This window comes from Urtica dioica, chromosome 7 (assembly GCF_054948205.1).
Source record: "Urtica dioica subsp. dioica isolate 48M chromosome 7, U.dioica_male_clone48M_v1_H2, whole genome shotgun sequence".
Classification (NCBI taxonomy): domain Eukaryota; kingdom Viridiplantae; phylum Streptophyta; class Magnoliopsida; order Rosales; family Urticaceae; genus Urtica; species Urtica dioica.
Genome location: NC_142762.1, coordinates 42754885 through 42780959, shown reverse-complemented (window position 1 = coordinate 42780959; position 26075 = coordinate 42754885). Strand labels below are relative to the sequence as shown.

The 26075-nt window shown below is 32.1% G+C and overlaps 1 protein-coding gene across 1 annotated transcript; it reads left to right on the top strand.

The window, feature by feature from the left end:
* Window positions 1–13031: 13031 nt before the first annotated feature.
* LOC149391802 (uncharacterized) lies at window positions 13032–15694 on the top strand. The gene is made up of 4 exons (XM_089620057.1): window positions 13032–13396; window positions 13860–14699; window positions 14859–14946; window positions 15245–15694. The coding sequence occupies exons 1-4, from the start codon at window positions 13032–13034 to the stop codon at window positions 15692–15694; spliced, it is 1743 nt and encodes a 580-aa protein (XP_089476183.1).
* The last annotated feature ends 10381 nt before the right edge of the window (window positions 15695–26075 follow it).

Sequence of the window (26075 nt, the reverse complement as noted above, 5' to 3'; positions counted from 1 at the left end):
TCCTAGCAAAAAAAAAAACAAAGACATGGTTCTGCTATATCGTTCAGTTTCAGGGTGAGTGTTTCAAAGGGAGAGAGGGAAAGAAAGAGAGGGAAAAAAAAAAGTTCTTGATATCTGAAAAAGAAGGGGTTGTATGGGGATGCGTTAATTCTTTGATGATCAAAAACATTCAGATAGATTCTGACACAACAGTTTGATTGAAGGGAGGGAAAAAAGAAAAAGAGAGAGGAAAATGAAAGATTCGAGATCGCAATGACAAGCAAGATTTATGAAAGAGAGGTTTGTGATGGTAAAGGAAAGGCAGATCTTCGCCCATGGGAATAGAGAAAGTGAACCCATTAAAGCGCTTTGCTTTCCTCTCCTTCCCTTTTTTTTGGCATTTATTTTTTCATTTTGCATTTTAGCCCTTTTATCTTGAATCTTTGCGGAAGCTCTCCCTCCATCACCAACCGTGTCAATCCCAAGTTTCCAACAACCAAGAGAAATATTTATGTTTTTATTAAATTAGTTTTTATTATTGTTGCCTATAAAAATTCAATTACTAAGTGTGATTATTCCTCGGAAGCTAGCTAGATTAGGGACAAATAGGGTTGTCAATTGCAATTATAATACAAACAAATATGTGTGTCAATAATTTTATCTTAAGATTATTCGGTTGAGGTACCGAATTATAAGATTTTAATACCTCCTTTTTAGTAATGTTTGGGACGCATGCCAATTACTTGGTTAGGGATTCATATAACTCGCTATTTAAATTGTCATAAAGTGAAGTAATGAGAAGAGTTGTTGACAAAAATTCACAAACTATAGTGGTGGTCCTAAATTCAAAAGGAAAAAGAAGTGACATTATGAAACCAAATAAATCGGTCCCTATGATTATTTGGTGAGGGATGTGTTCATTCACTCCCTTGAAGTGCCATCGCTGCTTGGACATGCTCTCTAATTGATTTTTCAATGCTAAAAATACAAAAAAAAAAAAAAAAAAAAAAAATAGTAGAGATGACGGTTTGGCTTTGGGGTGGAAGACATTGATGAAGCTTTCTTAGGACCACATGTGTAAATAGACTATAGTTTAATCATACTTCTCTTTTTTTTGTACTAAAAATATCTTTAGCTACTAGAATCCTTTTTTCAAGCTCTCTAAAAAAAACAAATTTGAGTCTGTTCAAAATACCGTCTTAATTAAAGGCTACCTCACTTCTCACCAATTAGAAAATAGATTGTGTAAATTGTTGCACCACCCCTTGCAGTTTTCTCCGAACTTTCAGAAATAATATTTTTCTTTTCAAAAATATTATATGGGTAGAAAATAGTTTTTTTTAATCCTTGCATCATACTCAATCAATCATACTATGAATTTAAACAAAATTTATGGAGAATATCACTAGGGGTAAAAAAAAAAAAAAATTCTAAACATGCTTTCTAGTACGTATATCATATATCATTCTTCCAAAAACAAGAATGATTTATCATTCTTGGGGGAGTAAGTAAAAAAAACATTCCCTACTAAACTAACTATTTTATATGTTTGTCAGTTTTGTTGTTTAAATAAATATGTGGTTTATTTTCCGGGATTTGATTTTGATCGATGAGTATAGAATGGAGGAGATTAAGTTGTTGACTCGCAATAACTAATTAGAGCTAAAAAGATCTTAATATCGTAAAATTATTTGCAAGATCTAACCTACAAGAGATACGTCGACCCTAACCTACGTTTGCTTTGATTTGGTATTTGGAGAAAAATCCCATATCATGTGTTCGTTGATTTATGACAACCATTACGTGACATTTATTATGATAAAAACCGAGTGAATTTACACAATCTGCTAATTATATATTAATTGATTCTCTCGTTCATTTATCACGCAAGAGAATTCGACTTTCATTGAAACATTTGGTGGATAGATGAGGTAAATTGAAACATAAAAGCTACGGTTGTGAATTGCTACCACTGTGCATGATGTTTAATGTAATACTTTTGAGCTTAATTATAATGATCAAGTTGGAACACTTCTAACCCTCGCTTATCAACCAACACCAATATAATGCTCATCTCTTTTATCTCTAACATAGACTTACCGTTGATCAAATTTGTAGTACACTGTTTCTCTTTCACAAAATGTGTCATTATTGCTCAATTTACACTATTTTCTCGATCGAAGTCCATTGAAAACGAAATCATTTATATTTATTTTATATTTTGTATATTTTGCGGTATCCAAATGTCATATTTCATGTGTTTTTCTGAGTTTCTAGCTGTATTTTTTGTTTTCTAAGAATGTACGTTGTGGAATTTTGGAGAAGACGTCTCAAAACATAATAAAAGGTTTAAATAATTATGAAAAGTAGTGATCAGATTAAAATGGTGAGGGCACACGCGCTTTAGAGAATTAATGAGCCTCAAGCTAATAATAAACTAAGCTTTATATGTGAATATATGAACATGGTTGAATAGATAATACAAAAACAAAGACAAAACGAAGTACCTAAGCGGATTCGTTAGGCTCAATAATGAGTACGATTAATTACTACGTGCAGAGCACAAAGTGGGTCATGGAGTAACCCACTTTATATATATATATATATAGAGCACTATAGTCAAAAGTTTTAGCATGATCTTATGATTAGTAGCTGAATTAATAAATGCTTAAACAATTAATGTATTTTTTTAAGGTGATAGTGGAGACTTAACTTATATATTCGAGAGAATGATATATGTACTTAGGTTTAGCCTAGCTACTAATAATTTATGATTTATCAACGTGGTACTTTATAGTTTGAAGATTGAACTTTTGCAAAGTATAAATTCCTTTTGTTTTAATTTTGAAAATTGAAATAAAGGAGGCTAGTTATTAAAGAACAAGACGAGCGTTTAATACGTAGTATATTTAGTATGTATGTGTGTGGTGGGGAAGTTGCCAATTAGCAATGATTAGACGAATATTTAGTTAACTGGTAATTGAAATAAAAACTTATCTAGCTAGGCAATATTATTGCCAATTTCTACGTTGTATATCTTTGAATATCCTTGGAATTATTTTATAATATGCGTATTCAAATTGGAGTTGTGTCAATATTAATATATTACATATAATATACGTGAGGTTTCTTAGTTAAAAATATTTTTTTTGTCAAAGTGTTAAGTCGCTTTGGTTCTATTACTTCTATATCCTGTAGTCATTATCATAGAACAATAATTAATAAAATTATTAAACTTGTTTGAGACAAATAAAACAAACAATAAACAAGGTAGAAAAATAATGAAGAACGCCAAATTGGTAATCAATTTAGTGACGAAACACCTAATCTCAAAGGTGGTGTATGTCCGATGGTACAAAACAATTCACTATAATTAATCAGAGATACAATGAATAAAATTTGCAGACTCCATCTTCAATACTCGTCTCCCCTGACTTCCAATGAAGTGTAATATAAACTTCTCTCATAACATCGATCCCTCTCTCTTCTACACAACCATATCTTGAATATCTTCTCAATTAAATAAATGTAAACACACGTTACGATCAAGTCTCTGACAGTATAATACGCGCAGAGATTGAAACTTAATTCTCATACTTGGTTATCGATGAAGAACAAAAATCAAGAGAGTGAACGGGTTTGTTATAATTAAGGCAATCCGATTATATTTATTAATAGAGATTTGTAACTAATTAGTCCACTTTAAATATGTCATTTTGGATCTAGCCTATGTTTGACAATTTTTAGGGATATAGTCAAATGATTTATGTGGCAATAATTAAGGTCTGATTTGCCCTTATTTATTAACAAATTCGTCACTTTCTCTCTCTTATTTTTTTGCATAAAAACTTCAAAAATTCGTATCTTTCTCATATGAACTCGAAATTGAGTGATTTTAGATCCTACAAATTCGTGGCGTCGAGATCTTCAAAAATAGACCTATTGTGTTTGATGAAAAATTATGTTTAATGCATCATATTTACGTTTCCATTTATTTTTTGATATTTTCAAAAAATTTCAGTTATTTTCATATTTAAGGTAGTAACGTGATTTTTCTACAACTATGATATTAAACATGATTTTTCATCAAACACAATGTATTTTTGAAGATCTCGGCGTCACGAATCCGTAGCATTTGGAATCACTCAATTTCGAGTTCATATGAGATAGATGTGGTTTTTTGAAGTTTTTATGTAAAAAAAAATGTAGAAAAAAGTAGGAGAGAGAAAATGACAAGTTTGTTAATAAATAAAAGCAAATCAGACCTTAATTATTGTCACATAAAACTGTTGGTTATTTTCCTAAAAAGTGTAAACGTATGCTAAAAATAAATTTCATAGTTTCATTTTGGCTATTTTGCTACACTGTCCTTATTAATATCTAAATAACATATGTGGATATTTTTTAGTTTTATTCACGTGAAAAAGAACAAGCGACAAAATAACGCAAATATAATTAACTAATTAATTGTGCGAAATTTTGAACAGCATAAAATTTTACCAAAATAATAAAAACATCACACAGAGGAATCAATAACTACCTACATGAATAAGTTCCTAAACTAACAGAAAATTTTTAATGAATGATTTTTCAAACTTATTTAATGTACTTATAAGAAATAATATAAATATATAACACTATAAATTATTACGTACAAAGCAGTAAAAGTGGTTAAAAGGTTAGAATAATAATTTTCATTTATTGCTGTTAAAAAGTTCTATTATCACTAACTAGACCACTTCAAACGTGAGAATTTATTATAGTAAAAATTTTAAAAAATATTAAACAAATAACTAACAGGCTGATATGCCACACGATTTATACCATTATTGTCCTTATTAGTTAATTATTTATTTTTGAAATTAAAAAAACTCAATTTATTATTCTAAATTTTTAATTATTAGGATCTCAGTTACATAGATCTCTTTTTTCACTTACATTATCTCTCTCTCTTTTTTTCGTCACATTTTTCGCCATGGAAAGGTCAAAAATATTAAAACTTCAATTAATAGTCTATAATAATTGTTAATAGTTTTTGGTAGACACATATTAACAGTTATTACCGACTATCAATTACGATGCTGTTGTTTTTAATATCCGTCATAGCTAAAAATGTGACGGAGAGAGAGAGAGAGAGAGAGAGAGAGAGAGAGAGAGAGAGAGAGAGAGAGAGAGAGTATATTTAGGTATAAATAAATTATAAAATTCTTTTCAATATTTAATTTATTTTTGGCAATAAATGAAGGGAAAAAATAAAGGCAATTTTATCTTGATGCATCGAAGATTTATTAATCAGCAAATATTACTAAAACGTCGGCTATTTCACGATTCTAAAAAAAAAACTAAGTAGTCAAAGCACCCTTTATTCTTTTTAGCCCTACCTAATGTTAGCGGAGTTAAATCGATTAATCTTTATCCTAAAGCTGGTATTTCATAATGATCGGTCTACCCTTGTTTAACCTTCAACGAATTATCTATTTATAACCTAATAAATTAAAAATAACCCCATTTAAAATTAATCAAAGCTAACAATTTTCCTCACTTCAATGTAGCATTTATAATTTTATATATCAGTTCCGAATTATTTACTGATTTGAAGCACTCTCCAAAATAAACATAGCATTTTATATCTTATAAAGCATATTGATATTTTTTATAAGCCATTGGTAACAACTAGATCAATTACTTTTATTCCCAAATATAGCAAAAAAAATAAAGTGGTAAGATATGAAAGCATATAGAGACTCAACTTTTCTTTTTTATCACTGAATTTTCAAATCGGAAAGTTGTGGATCATACATCTATTTTTATTTGGGATAAATGACGGATTTTGCGTGCCACTGAAGTTTCCTTCCTTGCATATGTTACATCTAATACTTTTTTTTAAAACAAACTTTTGTTTATTTAACAACTAATAAAAAGGAAGTTAAAAAAATTGAAACTCCATGCAAATACACAGAGAATAAATAATACTATAAAAGAACCGAACACTAGATTATTGCTCTTAAGAAAAGCAAAATAAGAAGTTTGAACACAAGTTCTATTCTCAAGATATACTGAAGTTAATATTCACAGATTTTATAAATTAATTTATTGTCGATTCTCTCTCCTCGAGAATTCTACAAAAATGTATAACTCATGATCTAGATCTCAATTTTTAATATATTTAGTAACAATTAGAATATCGACGACGTGATTATTTTAAAACCGGTTAAGATTTTTTTTTATACATAGTGTATTTTAAATTAACCGTGATAAATACAAAATCTAATATTGATGAATTTTAAAATAAAAAAAGAAACTAGATAATTTTTTAATTTATAAACATGTGTCTATTTTTTTTAAGAATTACTTTGAAATTGAACTTCTACCCACTTAGTAAACAAATAAAAAGCCGAAGGTTTTAAATGTTTAGTATCGTCGTATCTCTTAGGGATCTTAGCGAATTAAGAGTATTCCAATTTAAAATATGGACCAGCGGAGGACTCTCGATGTGCATGAATGTGTGTTTTTTATCCTTCTCCTTGTTTTCGCCAGTTTCCGTCAAATTTTTCACAAGTGGTATATTCTTGATTATTTAATTTGTGGCCGCCGTCCATAGCCCAAAGTTGTCATCATCTTCATCATTGCTAGTCCGTCTCCATCGTCCAAATCAAATTTGGTTGACCTCGTTACCAATGAATTTTTTTTATAGCTTTATGTTTAAATATATAATCCATATTTTTTTTAAATACGGCTTTTGTACCATCGAATCTTTGATCGACATTGTTTTAGTCCATTTTTCTATAGTGTAATTTGATTCGAAGAAGGTCCCCTAAAATGCGATGGTAAAGTTACATGTTACTTGAAACGATTGGTAATCCATAATTTTTTTTTTTTTTTAATTATCATCGTGTTTGTGATATACCTTTCAACTTTCTTAAAATTTGAATTTTATTTACCTTTCTTATAATTTAAGCCATTTAGGCTTATAAATAGCCCTTTTAATAATAATAAATCAATAAAATTAAAATAAGGGATAAATTTATATAGAGTAAATGAGGAACAATAATCGTTTTTGGCTAAATCTGTTATAACTTATACTCAGAGAAAACTATAATTATTAAAAAAATATATGTGCTATAATTATGGCGTATTCACTTCTTTTCAGGTTAGCCAAGAAATAGTCAAGGTTTTGTTAGTTTCAGAATTTAATTGATGAGATTGTTTTTTAAAATCTGGCCAAAGGTGATAGATTTCAACATGGAAGGCCGTAAAGTAAAATCTGGGTGAAATATTAGGGGTATATGTGTGATTTACTATTCTTACTTTAGAGATATCTCGGGAGATAAAGTGACCACCTAAATTCTGAGAATCACCTGCATGCTGGTAAAGTGACCGTCAACAAACAATAAAGCATCGGACCAATAACAATTGAAAAAAAGCAATGCACACCACATACATTCAGTTTATATTGATATATAAAATAATATTTTTTTCGATGTATATAATTAGAGGGAATACTTTGTGATACGTACAGAAAAAGCTTAATCAACAAATAAAGTATATATCTCACGGAAAACAAGTTCACATAATTATGTTTTTCATTCAACAATAATCTTCAAGAGATACTGCAGTCTTATTTGTAATTTTGTATATATATATATATATATATATATATATATATATATATGAGTGCTGGTTGAAGAAAAAATTATTAATTTTAATCTTATTAATTAGAACAAAACATATTGTGTACTAAAAATACTAAAATACTAATACATTTTAATGTATTATGATTATATCCTCCTTGACACCATTACACTATATTATGATATATATATATATATATATATATATATATATATATATATGACGTAATATATGGTCCAGTGTCTCACTTTCGCTTTTGCTTAGTTGTTATGGACGTAATGCTAAGTGATTCGATCAACGTTGACGATCCCTAGGTGAGTTTCCACAACTTCCTCGTCAGCTTTTATTTTTCTTGATCTTCTTCTTCTTTTTATTTTTCTTTTTATCCTCTTTTCCTTTTTATACCCACAACGGGACAGTGGTGAAGATGAAATCATATCTTCTCAATAATAACGTTTGTGCTATGTTGAAAAAATAAATTTAAATAAAGGCTCTTGCTGATCCAGCTATTAAAAGAGGCTCAATAATTATGCGACACATAATATACCAACATAATTTTCAGCTATACATTTTATTTAAAGCAATTGTTCTAAATAGGTTATGAGACACAACACATATATGCATATATTCTCTTCCTTCTAATAGATCAAGTAAAATGAACAATTCAATTATTTTATGGAAATCTAACGTAGACGTACATGGACCAAAAATATTTGCATGGGTACGCTTTTTCAACGTTTCTCAACTTTTTAAATCCATTTCTTGGGAAAAAGAACCTGTTTTTCAAACTGCAACGCTAAATTAAAAAAAAAAAACATGATTGAGATTGTGTAACAAAATATCAAAAGAAACAAAAAAAGGACTTCCTTTTGTCCGAGTATATATCATGTTTGTTTGGACCATATATAATTCAAAAAATATATGCTGCATCGAGAATATTCATAATATATTACAGAGGACCACTATAGCCATATGCATTTTGTGGTCCAATATTATTATAATAATTATTATTATTTGTACTCGTCCATATACGCTTTTTTTTACGTGTTTGGAAACACTGCCTAAATATTAATATTAATTTTTATATGTATTTCCCCATATATAAAAATTAAAAATAAATAGTTTTGTAAGCCACGTTAGATATCTGGTGTAATTCTCTCATGGGAGTTCAACAACAATATATCAATTGCATACATAATAATTTCATGAACTCCTTATATATAGCTAAGTTTCAATTCTTCGATATATTACCATAAACTCACCGGAAGTTGGCCGGAGATAAATGAACTCAGGGTCTAATTTTTGTCGGCAAACCGCTACAACAAGCCAACCTCGGCCTCAAAATTGGAGGTAGTACATATTAAGAATAGTTTAAGTTTGGACCACATTTTTAGTTGCTTAGTCATTTCATGTTTGACTTGCAAAAAAAAAGTAGTTATTACGTTCATTACATGCATGTGTAAACAAGTACATAAGGTACGATTAAGTGTCAAATATGTATTAATTTGTTTAGCCGACGATCGAGCACTTCAAAGTAAGTACTGTCCCAATATTAATCAGCGGAAGAACATCAAGATCAAGATTGGATTGGGGTGTAATAAGATGATCTAAAATGCCAGCCTATAGTCTACTTGTTTGTGTATGTGTGTTTATGGTACTAACTAATATTATTAACTTTGCCAAATGGGGTTTTTGTGGGCGTTAAATTCACACATTGAATACTGTGCTTTGAAGTCATAAAAGCATTCTCGGTGGACCACATCGTTGTTGAAATGTGGCTTTTTTCTAAAGATGAAGACTATGTGTCGCTTCTTCTTCTTTACCTGGTCAACATACGAGTAATCGCATGTTCTCGTACTGACTCAGATGGGCTTTGAAAAAGGAAACCCAACTGATAACTCCGTCTTGGGTTGGCCCAATTTGATTGACGCCATAAGTGTTTGCTTGCAAACATGTATATGGATAAATAAATTTTGGAATATAATCGTGTCTATTTTTTTTTTTTTTTTTTTATGAGTATTAACATTAAAACCGTATATTTTTAGAATTTTGTAACTAACTAGGCCACCTTAATTTCAAGGTTTGGGATTTATCCCACGTTTGGAAAAATTTAGAAAAATAACCAATTACAATGGGACATTTCCTTAACTAGGAACTAGGACTAAATTAAAGGACATTTCCATTTTCCTATTTTTTTCAAAAATTTACCAAACTAGGACTAATAAAAAAAAAATCGTTTTTTCGATGGGATGAGCGGGAAAATAGAAAGAAAGAAAAAAAATAAGAGATTTTATTGGGGAAGATTGTAGGTTGGTAATTAGTATGATGGTATAATAGGTAGATTTTTGTGTATCTCTCATTTAACTTTTGTTTGACCGGTCCTAGTTTGGTAAATTTTTGAAAAAAATAGGAAAATGGAAATTTGCCTTAATTTAGTCCTAATTGGGGAAGATTGTAGGTTGGTAATTAGTATGATGGTATAATAGGTAGATTTTTGTGTATCTCTCATTTAACTTTTGTTTGACCGGTCCTAGTTTGGTAAATTTTTGAAAACAATAGGAAAATGGAAATTTGCCTTAATTTAGTCATACTTTTGGCAATTTTCCATTATAATATGTGACATTAGATGTAATGGGTTAAAATTTCATATTTGTCCTTAAACAAATATAACGTTTTTTTTTTCTAGATTCATCACTTTCTCTCCCTTGTTTTTTAATACGTCACTTTCTCTCTCCTACTTTTTTGTCAAACATTTTTTTTTCATCAAAACTTCAAAAAATACAATCTATCTCATACGGACTCGAAATTGAGTGATTCTAAATCCTATAGATTCGTGACGTCGAGACCTTAAAAAATAGACTCATTGTGTTTGATGAAAAATCATGTTTAATGCAGCATGTTTACGTTTCCATTTATTTCCATATGATTTCCGAAAATTTTCATTTATTTTCATGTCTGAAGCAGTAACGTGATTTTTCTACATCTATGGCATTAAACATGATTTTTCATCAAAAACAATGGATCTATTTTTTAAGATCTCGGCATCACGAATCTGTAGGATTTGGAATCACTCAATTTCAAGTTAATATGAGATATATATGGTTTTTTGAAGTTTTTATGAAAAAAAAATGTAGGAAAAAAAGTAGGAGAGAGAAAGTGACGAATTTGTTAATGCAAATCAAACTTTTTTTTTTTGGATTATCAGTCCGTTTGAATATATTCCTAAAGTTTGGCAAACATGAGCTAAAAAAAAAAAAAAAAAAGAGGTTTGCTTTTGACCATATTTCTACTAGAACGCCCATATTTTTTATGCAAATTATATATATAACGCATCTCCGGTTCTATAGTAATATGGTCATAAAAGTTTTAAATCTGCATAATAATTAGCGTATGATTTATTATAATTAATTAGTTATTGATTTGATTAATAATAATTTATTGAAAACTTTGGCTAAATAATTTCTTCCAATTGAATATTAATGGGCGGGAGTTACGTGGAAAAAATTATCAATTATTTTTTGTTAATAGAATCAATAACTATTTAACTATCATTAATCGTTGACTGTTTAGTAAATAATAAGTTTGATGTTACTATAAATCAAGGTTCGAAATGTCATTGTCGATATCGTTTCAAGCCTCTTAATTTACGAAAAATCGAACAGAAAAAATGTGGAAAAAGACAAATAATTTACTGTTTTGAAACACCGTTATCCATGAAAAATCGATGTGTCGATAGAAAACCGTTCGCAAATAATGTTGCATATTATTTTGAAAATATAATACATAAGTATATATATATATATATATATATATATATATATATATAATAGTGAATTGTATTTATATGAAATGGAAGCAGAGAAAAGAAATGCAAGAGGAAATTCCCTAAAAAAAAAATTGCAAGAGGAAATAGGGGGGCATGACGTGGCAATAAAATGCATACGACAACAACTCTTCCATACCCTCGCTCATCAACGACATGTTTCGTGGTCCTACTTTTTTGCGCGTGCTTCAAACCGCCTCACCGCGCGTGGCTGGCCACAGAGTTCACACACTCAGGAGTTGGGGAAATGGCCGGATGCAGTAGTGTTTTCAATGATTTGGACCAAAATATAGGGTAGCTTGTTTTTGGACACTTTTAGTAGTGTTTTGAGGAGAGATAATAGTTTGATACTGGGTTTGCCATTGAATTTGTAATTTTGTTCATTCAAGCCCCCAAACCAAAACTTGCTCTATAAGACTTCTCATACGGTCTTGTTTATTGTGCCATGTACAGCTCTCTCTCTCTCTCCTCTCCTTTTTTTCTCTGCGTGTGAAGGACGTTTCATCTCCCTGTCATGATCCTCCATGAGCTGCGTGTCTATGAAGTGAAGCTCAGCTCTCCGGCCACCTCGTCCTCGTCTAAAAGTAAGCTTCTTTCGTTCATCGTCGTCGTCGTCTTCTCTCCTCTCTTTTTGTTTTTGGGTTTCCGTTCATCGTCGTCGGGTTTTTGAGTTTATGGGTTTCGGATTCATGTTTGTTCAACGTCATTATCGTGCATCTTAAAAGAAAGCTTCTTTTTCGTCGTTCATCTTTGTTTTCGTGCGTTTGTCTGGGTTTTAGGTCTGTGTCGTTCTGGGTTTGTTGGTGCCATTACCCGCCGTCTCTGTGTTGTTTGTTGCTGGGTTTGTTTGTGTGTTGTTCTTCATTGTTTTGAACGTTTTGAGTTTTTCGCGTTCTTGAATTGTAGACATACATGTCTATAGTCTCTGTAATTGTAGATTGTAGACATGTAGTAATTGTAGACATATAGGTCTACAACTTCCGTTGTTGTAGACGTATTAGTCTACAACAGCTGAAGGTGTAGACCTGTATGTCTACAATTACAATAATTGTAGACAGTTGTAGACAGTATATCTACAATTACACTTCATTGGTGTAGTTGTAGATATACATTTCTACAAATATTCTCATTGTAGACATTTAATTTTTTTCATACATGATAATAACAAAATCAGATATGCGTTTCTCCTATGCATGAATGTCCGAAATATATATATTTTTGAAACACAGTGGTACATAGGTCGAACCCACAGTATACGTCGAGGGGGGAAATTTGGGTATTATGGTGTCGTCTTCGGTGAACTACCCTAGTTTGATGCAGATTTTGTTCGCGGAGCTTGGCCTTTCCCCATCAACTCACATAATCGGTTTGAAGTACTTGATTGACAGTGCATGTAAACCTGTTGAGATTAAAGACAACGGTCAATTGAAAGCTTATTTGTATTTGAGGAAAACGATACCTGACGTCGGAAGATTTCATATGATTTTGGAAATATCTGAAGCCACGGGAAGGGCATGAGGCAGCATGGGAGAGCGTAGTTTCTCCAGGATTTAGATCAACTCCTAACACGGTTGAGCCAACGCAGGGACTTGAGGACATGAATACTTTCTACGATGCAACGGAAGAATGTAGAGAATCCCCTCATCCACCACCTAGACAGACTCCTCCTACTCCGCCTCCTCCACGTAGAGAATCCCCTCCTCCGCCTCCTCCACGTAGAGAGTCCCCTCCTCCGCCTCATCCACGTAGACAGACTCCTCCTACTCCGCCTCCTCCACGTAGAGAGTCCCATCATCCGCCTCATCCACGTAGAGAGTCTCATCCTCCGCCTCCTCCGCATAGAGAGTCCCCTCCTCCGCCTCCTCCACGTAGGCAGTCCCATCATCCTCCTCTTCCTCATCCAAGTAGCGATGAACAAGTGCTGGATATCAATTCCCATGTGACACTCAAGCTTCATGGAATGTATGCTAGCAAATTGGTGTTGCAAAAACAATTGAGTTTGTATGCCATTAACAAACACTGTACGTTTCGGACAAAGTATTCATCTAAAGAATGTCTCCATGTATTTTTTCCGGGAGAGCATTGTAAATGGAGTGTTCGAACAGTTAGAATTCCCAGCTCTCCGATTTTTAGGATTAAAAGGTAATTATTAGGTTGCCATAATAGAATAATTGTTAGTTTACATGTCTACAAACGACTCCAACTGTAGACATGCAAGTCTACAGTTTACATAAATTGTAGACTTGTAATTCTATAATTGACAACAATTGTAGATATTATAAGTACACAGTTACTGCAACTGTAGACATATATCTCTACAATTGTCGTTAATTGTAGACTTATAAGTCTACAGTTTATGAGAGTTTTTATTACAATCATACATATAAATCGAAAGTAATGTTTAATTTGGAGTTTTCTTATTCAGGTTTGAGAGTGAACATATTTGTCCTATAAATGAAAGACAAGGATATCATCCTCAAGCCACATCCAAAGTAGTGGGAGAGGTTGTGAAGCACAAGTGCATAGATCCGACGTTGGGATTGTGTAAATCAAATGAGATCATTAATTACATGCAAATGGATTACGGAGTTCGTATGTCATACAAAAAAGCGTGGCGGTCGAGAGGAAAAGCTCTTAAGTCCCTTTACGGCACCGAAGCAGAGTCCTACGCGTTCCTACCTAAGTTGATGTACATGATCGAGACTAAAAATCCAGGTTCTCTCTTTGACCTTGTCACTACGGGGTCGAATAATCAGTTCGTTAGCTTCTTCATGTCACTTAGCCCGTGGATGAGGGGTTGGAAGTATTGCAGACCTATTATTATTGTCGATGCTACTTTCTTGAAGAACTATTATAAAGGAACTTTGTATACAGCGTGTGCCATGGACGAAAATGAACAAATATTTGCACTCGCCTTCTGTCATGATTCTAATGAATCTAATGAGACTTGGATTTACTTTTTGAGAAAGTTGAAGGACGCTATTGGGGGTAGGGAGCATACGGTAATTGTATCTGATAGGCACCAAGGAATAGTTAATGCAGTCAAGGAGGTGTATCCAACCCGTGAACACGGTTTTTGCGTACATCAATTGCTTGGTAACTTGAAGACCACATTCAAAGGGAGCATAACAAAGCAAGTGAAGTGGAAATTTTACGCCGCAGCAAAGGCGTACACTCAGCCGGAATTTGAGAAGTACATGTGTATGTTGGACTCTGAAAATCCAGAAATACGCCCATACCTGGAGAATGAGGTTGGGTATCAAAGGTGGGCACGATCTTGTTTTCGTGAAAACAGGTACGATATCATGACGAACAACAACGCGGAATCATTGAATGCGTTCAACGTTAAGCCTAGAGAGTTTCCTATTTCTAAGTTGTTCGACTGGTTGCGGGAAATAAGTCTATGATGGGATCACGAACGTAGAAAGTTTGCAACAAAAACAACAACGTTACTGACCAAAGAGGCCCAGAAGAAACTAGAGACAAACTATGTTGCAGCTTGTGGAATGCCGGTATGTTGATCTTTTTTTATTTTATTCAGTCTTGTGTTCTAACTGTAGACATACAACATCTATAATTGTGATGATTGTAGACATTTATGTCTACAATTAGCAGTGATTGTAGGCATTGATGTCTACAATTGGTAGTGATTATATACATTGATGTCTACAATTTGTATAAAACTATAGACATTGATGTCTACAATGACATTGAAGTCTACAGTTACAGGTATTTATAGACATCTACGTCTACAATTTTAGTTATATGTCTACACGTACATGACTTACTCTAATTATTCTTTTATTATAGGTGAGGCCATCATCATTCCTCGAGTTTGAGGTAGGTGACAGAGATGGAAACATGTGGGCTGTCAATTTGCACGAAAAAACATGCTCGTGTCGGGAATTTCAACTTGACAGTTTCATATGTGCTCATGGTATTGCTGCGTGTGGACATCGTAACCTTGCGGTTGAGGGATATATTTCGCCTTACTATATTGCAGAGTATTGGAGGGCAAGTTATGCAGGTGTCCACCATCCCCATGGTAATATTCAGACGTGGACTATTCCCCCTGAGGTCGCAAATTTTGTAATTCAGCCTCCAACACACAGAGCACGTGCCGCGGGTAGACTGAAGAAGAGACGTATACCTTCTCAAGGGGAAGAGCCTATTCGTAGGAAGTGTTCGCGGTGTGGAGAAGTTGGTCACAACCGGACTACATGCAGCAGTCCAGTTCCTTTGTCGGAGAGGAATGGATGAATTATTTTCGGATTTTCAGAGTCCAACATACACATGTACTTCTCAAATTCCGGCTGAGTGTACGCCTTTGAATGTGTATTTAATGTCTTTTTGGAACTTGGAGTGTATTTACTCTGTTTTGGAGTTTGAATGACGACTTATATAATAAAATTATGTCTTTTTTACGTCTTGAATGCATTACATGATAGAAGTTGTTCAAATTATAGACTTCATTGTCTACCAATTGTGGTGAATGTAGACATTAATGTCTACAGTTGTTATGATTGTAGACGTAAAATGTCAAACTGTAGATATATATGTCTACAATCACGACGAATGTAGACATCACTGTACACATCTTTAGACACAGCCATAACAAAACAAAAGCTATCAGTTGTAGTGAATGTAGACATTAATGTCTACAGTTGTTGTGATTGTAGACCTATAATGTCAAACTGTAGATATATATGTCTACAATCACGACGACTGTAGACATCACTGTACACATATTTAGACACAGCCATAACAAAACAAAACAAAAACATACCAAAACCATATAGCCATAACAAAACAAACCATACCAAGATAGATAGCACTGTTTAGGCATTCATGCTTCAAATTGTCATACAAAGCCATACAAAAATATAAAACATAGTTTTAAAAGTAACTTCATAGTTTGAGATTGAGTTCATGTAAACATAAAAATCTAGTCCAAAGATTGTAGACATTTACGTCTACAATTGGTACAAATTGTAGACCTGAATATCTACACTAGTGGTGATTGTAGATATATAGGAAGGTAATGTACTGACCCGTGAATCATCATTGTTGGACCTCGAGGTGGAGGTGGACGCCAGGGCAAGTACCTGCTTCTGCTTAAACTTCTGCTTCTTCTTCTGAGGGAGTATATCCTCAACCTCAGCGCCAAGTGGTCTGAATTCTACATCCTGGAAATTAATCTCATTCAGTCTTGAATCCAAGACATGCGCATTTGTTTTCCACCGCCGTATAAGTGGTACGGCGGTTTCAGACACTTGTTGGCAGAGCTTTAGAGCAGTCAGCACAGGCAGGCACTCGTACGTCCAGACTTGAAGCGGGTAGACGAAACCCGGGAAGTTGATTTTTTGCTTCGACTCGGCCTTGGAAGCCATCTTCATAACATACTTCCGCACCTATCCGTGGAAGAAAAATTCCACGCCACGTTCCCCCATGGATGTTTGTTGAATTCATCCAAGTCCTCGACAAGCATTGCCCAAGACATGTTTTGTATCGGGGTGTGAGCCGGAGCGGCGAGAAGAATGTTCGTCAGGAAGTGAAGTAGTAACAACTTCACTCGCTTTTGAGTGTTCTCCCAAGACTTGCTTTTACTTAGCATTGACGTCAACACTCCCCGATTCTTCACGACGCCTCCAAGGAAGATTTCTTAGAACAAGCTACCTTCTACATCGGTAATCTCCACGTCACAGGGGCTGTAGTCATCGACGTAGCGAAGACCAGTTATCTCCGCGAACTGCTTTGCTGTAAAAGGTCTCGGTTCCCCGCCAATCTCTCCGTAGATCGCGTCATCTGACTCGACCCCCTCAAAATCACCAACCCTCATCAACAGGTGATTAATAATTTTAGATGATTTGGTGATTTTTGGATGATCAAGGAACTGGCCGAAACACGACGCACTAAACAACTCATTCTCATCGGGAGACATGGCCATCGTCTCCTCAAACTTGTCCAATGCGCCGAAGAAGCTGAAATTATGGTCGACAATCTGTTCTTCGGCAATAAACCTCACAAATCCCTGCATATACCAAGAAAAAAACATGAAAATCTACACAAACACTCCTCATATCACCAGAATTATATCTACAAAAAAAAGTGTTCATACAAAAACCAGTCTACAATTTTTGGAATTGTTGACTGTTATGTCTACAATTTCTGGTATTGTAGACTGTTATGGGTATAATTTCCGGAATTGTAGACTGTTATGTCTACAATTTCTGGAATTGTAGACTATTATGTCTACAATTTCTGAAATTGTAGACTTTTATGTCTACAATTCTCGTGACTGTAGTCATTTATATCTACAGTTCATATAAATAGTTATATAAATGGCTACATTCACAAAAATTCTAGACATAAAACTATACAATTCCAGAAATTTTAGATGTCGAAAAGAATAGTCTACAACAACAAAATGGTGTGAAACTATAGACATAAACATCTACAATTCTAGTGACTATAACTATAAATGTTTACAACTACAGAAATTATAACCTATTAAGTTTTAAAAACACTATAAATGTAGATCAAACATTCTACAATCACATCAATAATAACCCAAACTCAGCTTTGCATGCCATAAAAAAGTTACCCAAAACGCTCAAAATGAAGAAATTTACCTCATAAGTGAAGAAAAAAACATGAAAATCTACACATATCACCAGAATTATATCTACACAAACAGTACTCATACAAAAAAGAGTCTACAATTTCTGAAATTGTATACCTTTATGTCTACAATTCTCGTGACTGTAGCCATTTACATCTACAGTTCCTATAAATGGCTACATTCACAAAAATTCTCGAAATAAAAGTCTACAATTACAGCTATTGTAGATGTCGAAAAAAATAGTCTACAACAACAAAATGGTGTGAAATTGTAGACATAAACATATACAATTCTAGGAACTATAGCTTTAAATGTCTACAATTACAGAAATTATAACCTATGAAGTTTTCAAAACACAGAAAATGTAGATCAAAGACCTCTACAATCACATCAATAATAACTCAAATTCAGCTTTGCATGCCATCAAAAAGTTACCCAAAACACTCAAAGTGAAGAAATTTACCTCATTTACAGTTGGTTTTCGTTTTCTGAGTTGAAATTGCGATGTCTCATCTGAATTTGACGCCGGTGAGTCAATGACCGGTTTTGGTTTCTTCACTCGAGACGTTGTTGGCTTCTTGGCCGGAGAAAGATTTTTCTTCAGCGGCGCCGGAGCTTTCTTCATCGTCCTCGGACTCTTCCGAACCGACGCGCGTTTTTTGGCCGTCGTTTTCTGCGATTTTGGGTTTCAAAAAATGGGATTCGTAGAGATTTGAAAGAATAATGAAGATTAGCAACAAACCTGAGATATTTAAGAGAGATTTGAAACAGCCCCGGCGATTTCGGCGACGTGGGTGATGGTTCCCGGGATTTCGGCGACGTGGGGGAGGGTTTCCGGCGATTTCGGCGACGTGGGGGAGGGCACCCGGCGATTTAGGCGAACTGGGTGAGGGTTTTAGATACGCGCGAAGAAGGAGATGAAAATGGGTTTCAATTTCGTTTTGATTTTGATATACTCGGTATTTGGGAAATGGGTATTTTCAAAACAAAAAATTAACTCAAGGGTAAATATGTACTTGCTCACTTCAACAATTACTAAAAGTGTCCAAAACAAGAAACTCTATATTTTGGTCCAAATCATTGAAAACACTACTACATCCGGCCATTTCCCCATGGGTTGGTGTCCATGGGCCGAGAAAAAAATGGGGAGTCAGATTTAGAAATCCAGGCTTGCAGATTCCTACGTTGACTAAGATATTGGGCCGGGCCTTGGAGATTCACAAGCTATGGAGTTTCTTTACGGATATAGGCCCAAATTTATACGTGTTGATCTCAAGCCCAGTAATATATATTGGACCATGCTTTGGACGTTCGAGTCACTAATTTCGGTCACGTTCAGTTCTTGAGTGACCAAGAAATGGCTCTATCCGGAGGAAAAGGCTAGTATTTTTTATTATTATTATTAATTATTAATTATTATACTATTTATTTTTATCTTTATTTATTTTACTTTATTAAATATCCATGTTCTTAGTAGTATATTAAGTTATTGACATCCAAGTCATCTTATTATTTGGGAGCTTCTTATAGTTTCGATTTTGTCGACTAGGCGAGTCAGCTTTTACCAATATCTAGTAATCAATATATTATTTATCAGCAGAATATTCTTTTTGGCATGCGGTCATTTTATAGAAGCCAAAAAAAAAAATTGTACCTAATATTGCAATTAGTAATATAAGTAGAGTAGGTTGACGAGGAATACGTGCGGGTCCAAATCTTATCTCAACCTAACGTCATTCATATATTATATATGTATGTTCATCTAGAAAATCTTCGTTTGGTATTAATAATGGAGGAGAAGAAAAACAAAATTAGAAGAAATGGTGACAAAAATACTCAATGTTTAGATAAAATACTATTTATATATTTATTTTTTTTTTTTTTTGCAAAAATACTAAAAGTTTCAAATTTAGTTACACGTAAATACTTTGTCATTAAAATTTATGTTTGAACTTAACGGTCCGAGTAATAACGGAATCAATATAACGTAACGTGTGTTATTTTTGCAAAAAAAAAACATTGAGTATATAAGTAATATTTTGACCAAACATTAAGTACTATTGTCACCATTTCTCCCAAAACTTTCGAATATAATTTATATAATCTTTGTGTACTTCTTTTCATATGTCTTACAAGAGCTTATATGTACATATACATGACCCCAAAGATAATTAAATGCGAGCCTTATTACAAAAAGTGCGATGTTTACACTTTGGAATCATACTTAATGAGCTCGTCATACTTGAATATCCACCTAGATTACGGTCCCACAAAGGTATTTAGATGTATAATCTCGTTGATTAATATACATATAAACATTTATATATGCGTATATTGCCCCACTTCCAAACGAAAACTATACGGATGACATATTTATTGATTACATATAACTTTAATATATATATATATATATATATATATATATATAAGTATTATTTTTCTCGAAAGAAACGTGCTACTACAGTGGAAAGAAGGATTTATAAAATATATTTTCCCCCCTGATAATGTTGTTTTAGAATCCAAAATGTCAATGTACGTCTATAGTTACAATATTAATATTAATTAGTTTTTATGGTCAAGCACATCTATTAAATAAAGGGTATTACACTATAAATGCACTTTTTCTTTTTCTTTTTTTTTTTAGGGAAATTGAATGGAGTTCACCTTATGTCTCGTAAAAGTTCATACACATTGTACTTTCATCCAATTCTAAAGTTAAAATGATTATAATCTTGAAATCATATCCTTCGTTCTTAAAAAAAAAAATTTGAAATACGTAGTTTTATTATGTCCATTATCTAATAATTTGCTTCGAACAAATGTTATATTAAAAAAAAGTGGTGGAGAATAATTTAAGAGTTAAGACCATTACTTCCGTACGACATCATGAATGGAAGTGGTGGATGTATTATTGACCTTAGTTGCTCATCATGGAATCCAAGACCCTTGTCTTTGGCCGTCCTTTTCCACAAGCACTTCAATCCTCAATACAATATCCCAAAGTCCACTCTTGCAAAATAATGCGATTCACTATTAATTTTTATGAAACAATTTATCCCGGTTTTGTTCCTAATAATATGTTACTAGGTTTCATACAAAGTCGGTCACAATCAAATAACTAATTAGAAGACGAGTGCTCCTCTCTATCATATATTTTATAAATTTTTTTCTACAAATACTCCATTATAATAATATACAATTCAAAATTTAATAAGTAAACTACAAGCCATTGAGTATTAAACGCCGTGAATGAAGGCAAACTAAACTTGACATTCACACAATTATATAATAATAATAAGAAGAACATTATATATTCTATGCGCATGCTTTCAACGCTAAATTAATTTGTGAGGACAACAAATAATGTGTCGTGTTTTTCTTTATTGGATATATATATATATATATATATATATATATATATATATATATATATATATCTTGTTATAACAACATGTTCTAGTATTCTTGAAAACTCTTATAGTTCTAACTAGCACACACAAAAACTGTGACTAATTAATCTCAACTAATTTTAGATGTCGTTTTCAAGCTAAATGTGACATCATGAGGATAGGCAGGAAAATTGAAACTCCATTCACATATTTATTTCATGCTTTTTGATATTTTGTTTTTCAAATCCCGCAATGGACCCATTATAAGTAAGTGCGGAATGTAAAGAGAGAAAATGTGGACACCAAGTTGGGTCGTCAGGTTATGTAATAGTCACTTTCAGTTTCCACCAGCTTAAAACCTGCCCTCCATTTGCAGGACCAGCTATCCAATAATCAAATAATATTATTCAAATTATTTGGACTCATTGTCATATATTTATATGATTTGGAGGTATATGGTATGAAGTTCTATGAACGGTTTCTGCTGTATTATGATTTTATTATGTTAAGTGCTTACTAAATCTTTGGATAATATTCTGACTTCTTTAAATACAAATCTATGTAAATTCTTAGTTGGTATAATTGGTATGCTTGAACATGTAAGGATAAAACTCTTTTTCAATATTTGGTTTTCTTGTTTCTCTGCCATTGAGGTGGTTTAGTTTGTCTAAATCAGCTTGATACTACTTATGTGTTTTTTTCACTTTAGAGAAAGCAGAATTTTTCTTATGGAAAATTAATTTCAAGTTAGGCACATTGAGGCCGGTGTATGGAAATGTTACTTTACTATAACATATTCACAACATTTACAGGCCACAAATTTTTGAAGCGATCGGGTAAAAGAAAAATGCATCAATTACGAACTACAATCGTAATTTTTATTATTACGGCTGTAGCAACTGTAAAAAAAGGAACAAACATGAAATAACAAATCGTTTATTTAATTGCTACAACTGTAACACTTACCATTATTTTTCTTGATCATCGAACAAAGATATTGGTTCTTCTTGGCCACATGTGCAGGACTAATATTTTTTTTTTTTTTTAATAATAATTTTTTATACTCTTAGGGCAACTCAACTCTAATGAGACCCTCATTTTGATTCTCAAACATTAAAAACGAGAGTTTAAATATCTTTTAGAGACTTTTATTTTGAGATTTTTAAACTTCAAAAATTAGTCGGACTAAGTCACTTCAAACGTTGGTATTGCAATTTAACCAACGTTTCATCTAAGCTTTAAATCTAACCACGGATGATGACGTGACTTTATTATTCATTTAGCAAATTATTAGATTATCTTTTATTAAAATCGGCTAACATCAACATATAGCCAACGTTTTAATACACGTCAACTTTTTTCCTTTAGAAAAAAAAAATACACATCAACTTTTTATAGTTCATAATATTTTATTTCTTTTTTTTTTTATAGTTTAATTAGTTGATTTGAAAATGGCATTCAAATCTGCATAATTCATAATGTAAGTCAAGTTTTCTTGGGTTAAATTTAATTTCGTTTATTTTACACGCGATAAATTTTGGCTGTAAGTTTTCTTGGGTTAATTTTAATTAATTTTCGTTTATTTTACACGCGATAAGTTTTGGCTGATTGAAACGTTGGCTAGTAGTTGGTTTCTATAATTTATGTTATATAAGGTATTTTCGATATTTTATAATCGTTTATTTATGTAAATAGTTAGATTATAAAATTTACCAAACGTTGGCTGCATCCTTGGAACCATAATTGAAATTGGCTATGTTGCTAGGTTACCCGAAATTTATTTATATTACATATCAATCTTTAATATTTTATAATATTAAATATTATTATACTTTCATACATAATAATAACACATACACAATATAATGTTACATTTCAATAAAACATACATGAAAACATAAAATTACACAAAAAAAAAAACATATATGAGGATATAAAATTACACACAAATAATAATAACACATACTTTATAAAATATTACTCGAATAATAATAAAATATAGATTAGTTTGTGTTAATTTTAATTTTAATATTAATAATATGTGTTTTGTTTTTTTTTAATTCGTCATTAGTAAATATATCAAATTATTTGATTTAATTATAATATTCTTATTTGTATGCACCAAAAAATAAAATATTTGATTAAATTTTGGAAGCGGGGTCAATTTTAATAATTTATACAAAATAAATGACTATAATTACGCAACATTTTTTGAGGTGTGAATAGTAGACCCTCAAATTTGAGTTTTCACTCTTCAAACCCTCAAAATGAAGTTTTTAGAGTCCTCAATACTTCTCATTGGAGCACTCAAAACCCTCAAAATGAGGGTTTTGAGTGCCCCCATTAGAGATGATCCAACATAATTATCTGGATCACGATTTTATAGGCCAGTTAGGAGATGAAAGTTTAAATGATTGGCATAATATTTCCGCACGATTTTACAGTTATGAAAGAAGTAGGCTACATGTTGATGTTATTGCTAATTGGGTGGATTTAGAAAAAAAAAAAAAAAAGTCTTAAACAAGTGTCAACCATTGATTCAAGTTTAAAAGAACTGATCAACAAAGAAAGGAGCATTGGAAACAAGCTTAAAAATGATACTTGATGTTGTAAAAAGGCTTGGGATAAATAATTTGGTATTTTGCGAGGATAATGAAAAAATATATGAAGAGATGAATGAGCTTTTTCTACAAATGGTAGAATTGCTTGCAGAATTTGACCCTACGATGCAAGAACATGTTCGCCGTATCTTGAAAAAGGAAATTCATCATCATTATTTGAGCCACAAAATTTAAAATGAAATGATTCAATTGATGGCAAGTAAGGTGAAACTCTCGATTGTCTCTACAATCAAATAAGAAAAATATTATTTAGTTATACTTGATTGTACGCCGGACGTTACCAATGCATAACAAATGTCTCTAGTAGTGAGCTGCACAAATATTTCCAAAAGTCCAATTATGGTTGAAAAGTTTTTTAAAGAGTTCATAAAGGTAGATGACACTTCAGAGCTTGGACTCTTTAATAAACTTATTCATGTTTTTTAGGCTCTTCATCTTAATGTTGATGATATAAGAGGGCATGAATATGATAATTGTGCTAACATGAAAGAAAAAAAATAAAGGTGTACAAAGTAGAATGCTTGAAAAGAATCCTAGAGTATTTTATTCACTTAGTGCTTGTCATTCTCTAAATCTTATGCTTTGTGATATGGCTAATTATTGTCCCAAAGTTTTTTCGTGTTTTGGTGTCTTACAACAGATATACACATTATTCTCAGCTTCTACAAAGAGATGGAAAGTCTTTAGTGATCATGTGAAAGGTCTCACTATCAAGCCATTGTCGAAAACATGTTGGGAAAGTCGTATTGATAACGTTAAAGCAGTAACATACCAAGCCCCCGCAGATAAAATATATTTAAGGTTTTTGGCAAACAGTAATGAAGATGCCAAGATAAAAAGTGATGATGATACTCTAGCAGTTTACAATATTCAAAATTATGAGTTCTTGTTGGGATTAATTATTTGGCATGATTTGATAATTTGCTGTTAACAATGTGAGCGAAATTCCCCAGACTAAAGATATTCAAATTGATGTTGCCATCGAAGAATTAGAAATTCTCCAGACTAAGCGTGTTATGTTTGGATGAATGAGAAACTTGATTATATATATATATATATATATATTTTTTTTTAAATTCTTACATTATTGAAGGTTATATTATTGAAGGGCCCCAAAATATTAATTCGCATAGGGCCCTAATGAGTTCGAGCTGGCCCTAAGTAATGCCATTAGAGTAAAACAAAAATATATGTAAAAGTTATACCATATTTTGTGTAAAAATTATACTAAATATAGCGTTAGCATTTGAGATGCTCTATAACCGTATAGGCAACAGTATTGGCACCGTTTAGCATATCTTTGCTTTTAACAAAAAGTGCTTTTAAATTTTGTTTTTGAAAAAAAACTGTTTTTTTCAAAAACAGACAGGTGTTTGGTAAACTGTTTTTAAATTAGCTTTTGCTGGTAATCAGTTTTAGCATTTGGTAAAATAAATATGATTATAGAAAAAGACCAAAATAGACATCTTGATATACAGAGTTTACGAAGAAATTAAAACATTTTTGATCCTCGCATAGTTGCTGTTTATTTTGTGGAGTACGTTCTCCAGAGAATAAGTGTGATATTTATACACTTAATTTCGTAAATGAGTATATTTATTGTTGAGAATATATATTTTGTTATAGATATTTGGTAGATAAATGATAAGAGATAATGTAAGTATTGTGACTCGGTAAATGTTGTGATAGAGTATGATGTGCGACTCAGTAATTGAAAGATACATTTTTGTTTGAGAAATTTGTTAGAGAGATTGTAGCATATAGTTTAAGTTTTATGACTCGGTATATTTTGTGAATGGAGGTGCGACTTGTTAAAAACTACAAATACGTATATTTTTAGCTCTGGTGTATTTTGTGATCATATATTTTTTTTGTTATATCAATTTATGAATGACTGGACGAGGATATAAAAATAATTGTATTAAATAACATGCTTTTTTTTTGTGGGATTAAATAACATGCTTTTATCACAACTTACTATTTGTAACTTTTTCAAGTTTTGTTTAATT

What these genes read in the sequence shown, in the direction of transcription:
- LOC149391802 (XM_089620057.1), top strand. Translation starts at nt 13,032, where the DNA reads ATGAATACTTTCTACGATGCAACGGAAGAATGTAGAGAATCCCCTCAT. An exon ending in ACACTCAAGCTTCATGGAAT is followed by an intron (nt 13,397 to 13,859) that starts GTATGCTAGCAA and finishes TTTCTTATTCAG; the next exon opens with GTTTGAGAGTGAACATATTT. An exon ending in AATGAGGTTGGGTATCAAAG is followed by an intron (nt 14,700 to 14,858) that starts GTGGGCACGATC and finishes TCACGAACGTAG; the next exon opens with AAAGTTTGCAACAAAAACAA.